Genomic DNA, 1289 nt, shown 5'->3' on the forward strand with positions numbered 1-1289 from the left:
TATTTTTAAAATAGGAACATTTTCCAGAATGAGCAATTGCAGCCACACGTACTGTATCCTGAGCCGAAATTACCATTAATTCATCTTTGTCCGATTTTAAAAAGTAAAACACCTGTTAAAGCACAGCTATGGAAAATTTTAAATGTTTGTCTGACCAGATTTCACGGAAACCAATTAGCATATGCCAGGACTAGATGAAGTTATATGAGGATACTTAAAAACTCCACTAAATATATACAAACGTTATTACCTCTAATGGACGAAGTGAAGCAGAAGGCATCAAACCGGTCCAGACTTTTGTCCCGAACGCCGTAGCTCCGTACACCAGGTGCCAGTTCGGTGCCACCACAAGCCTCTCGTGGCTCTACGACGGGATATTGTGCCGTCCCATCCATGAGCCACCCAGCGTTACACCAGTCCAGCCCTTCATCCCAAGAAGCGTAGAGCTGTTCAAAGGTAGCCAGGTGTGCATCCTGCTTCTCACATGCCTCCTTAGCCTCATGAAAGTTCATCAGATAGCGCCCCCTAGAGGAGTGATAGGGGAACACCACACCTGTGGAGCACAAGAGCACAATGCACCACTGAAGATCAGCAACATTTTGTTAAAGATAAAAGATCATTAAAAATAATTAGATAATTAGGGTTTGCCAATTTTGGGGGGGATAAATTATATAATAAATAAATTAAGTAGGCTAGGCTACAAATATAGGCCTACGTAGATTTTGTAGTTGTTAATATCAGACAATAAATTGTTAATATAAACATTTTATATAAATACTATATTAATACAATATATAATTGATAATATAATACTACATCTTAAAGTAATACAATTATAGTGTTTAGGTCACTTTAACGCACTTTGCTTTAGATAGGAGTTAATCTGTGACGCACCTCGAAACTTTAGCTGCACCGTCACGCTCTCGTCTTCTAGACCATCAATAATTTCACACCGGTAACGGCCGGTATCGTCGGACTGTAGCGGGTTGATGACGAGGGACGCATCTCCCGGGGCGCTTCGGCGGAGCCGCACTCGTCCTTTGAAGTCTCCGTAACTCCGGTGACGTGTGCCGATGGCCACCATGACGTCACGCTCCTGCCCCTCGCCGCTCACCGGCTGCCAGAACCACTTGACCCGCGTTTTGCGCGGCGCGCTGAGCTCAGGCTCGTAGCGGTAATGACACGGCAGTGTAGCGTTACTCCCCTGGACAGCCGACACTAGAGTTTCAGGAGACTCAACGTGAAGACGGATCTTGTGGAAGTAGACTAAAAAGAAACATTAAGTAAGT

The 1289-nt window shown here is 44.2% G+C and overlaps 1 protein-coding gene across 1 annotated transcript; it reads right to left on the reverse strand.

The window, feature by feature from the left end:
• Window positions 1–250: 250 nt before the first annotated feature.
• LOC107736198 (hyaluronan and proteoglycan link protein 3-like) lies at window positions 251–1270 on the reverse strand (the record flags this gene model as incomplete). The annotated part of the gene is made up of 2 exons (XM_016547674.1): window positions 251–553; window positions 895–1270. Coding segments are annotated over 2 exons (679 nt in total), but the record flags the coding sequence as incomplete, so codon positions are not given.
• Window positions 1271–1289: the final 19 nt, after the last annotated feature.

This window comes from Sinocyclocheilus rhinocerous, unplaced genomic scaffold (assembly GCF_001515625.1).
Source record: "Sinocyclocheilus rhinocerous isolate Xijiao unplaced genomic scaffold, SAMN03320098_v1.1 C36555354, whole genome shotgun sequence".
NCBI classification, from domain to species: domain Eukaryota; kingdom Metazoa; phylum Chordata; class Actinopteri; order Cypriniformes; family Cyprinidae; genus Sinocyclocheilus; species Sinocyclocheilus rhinocerous.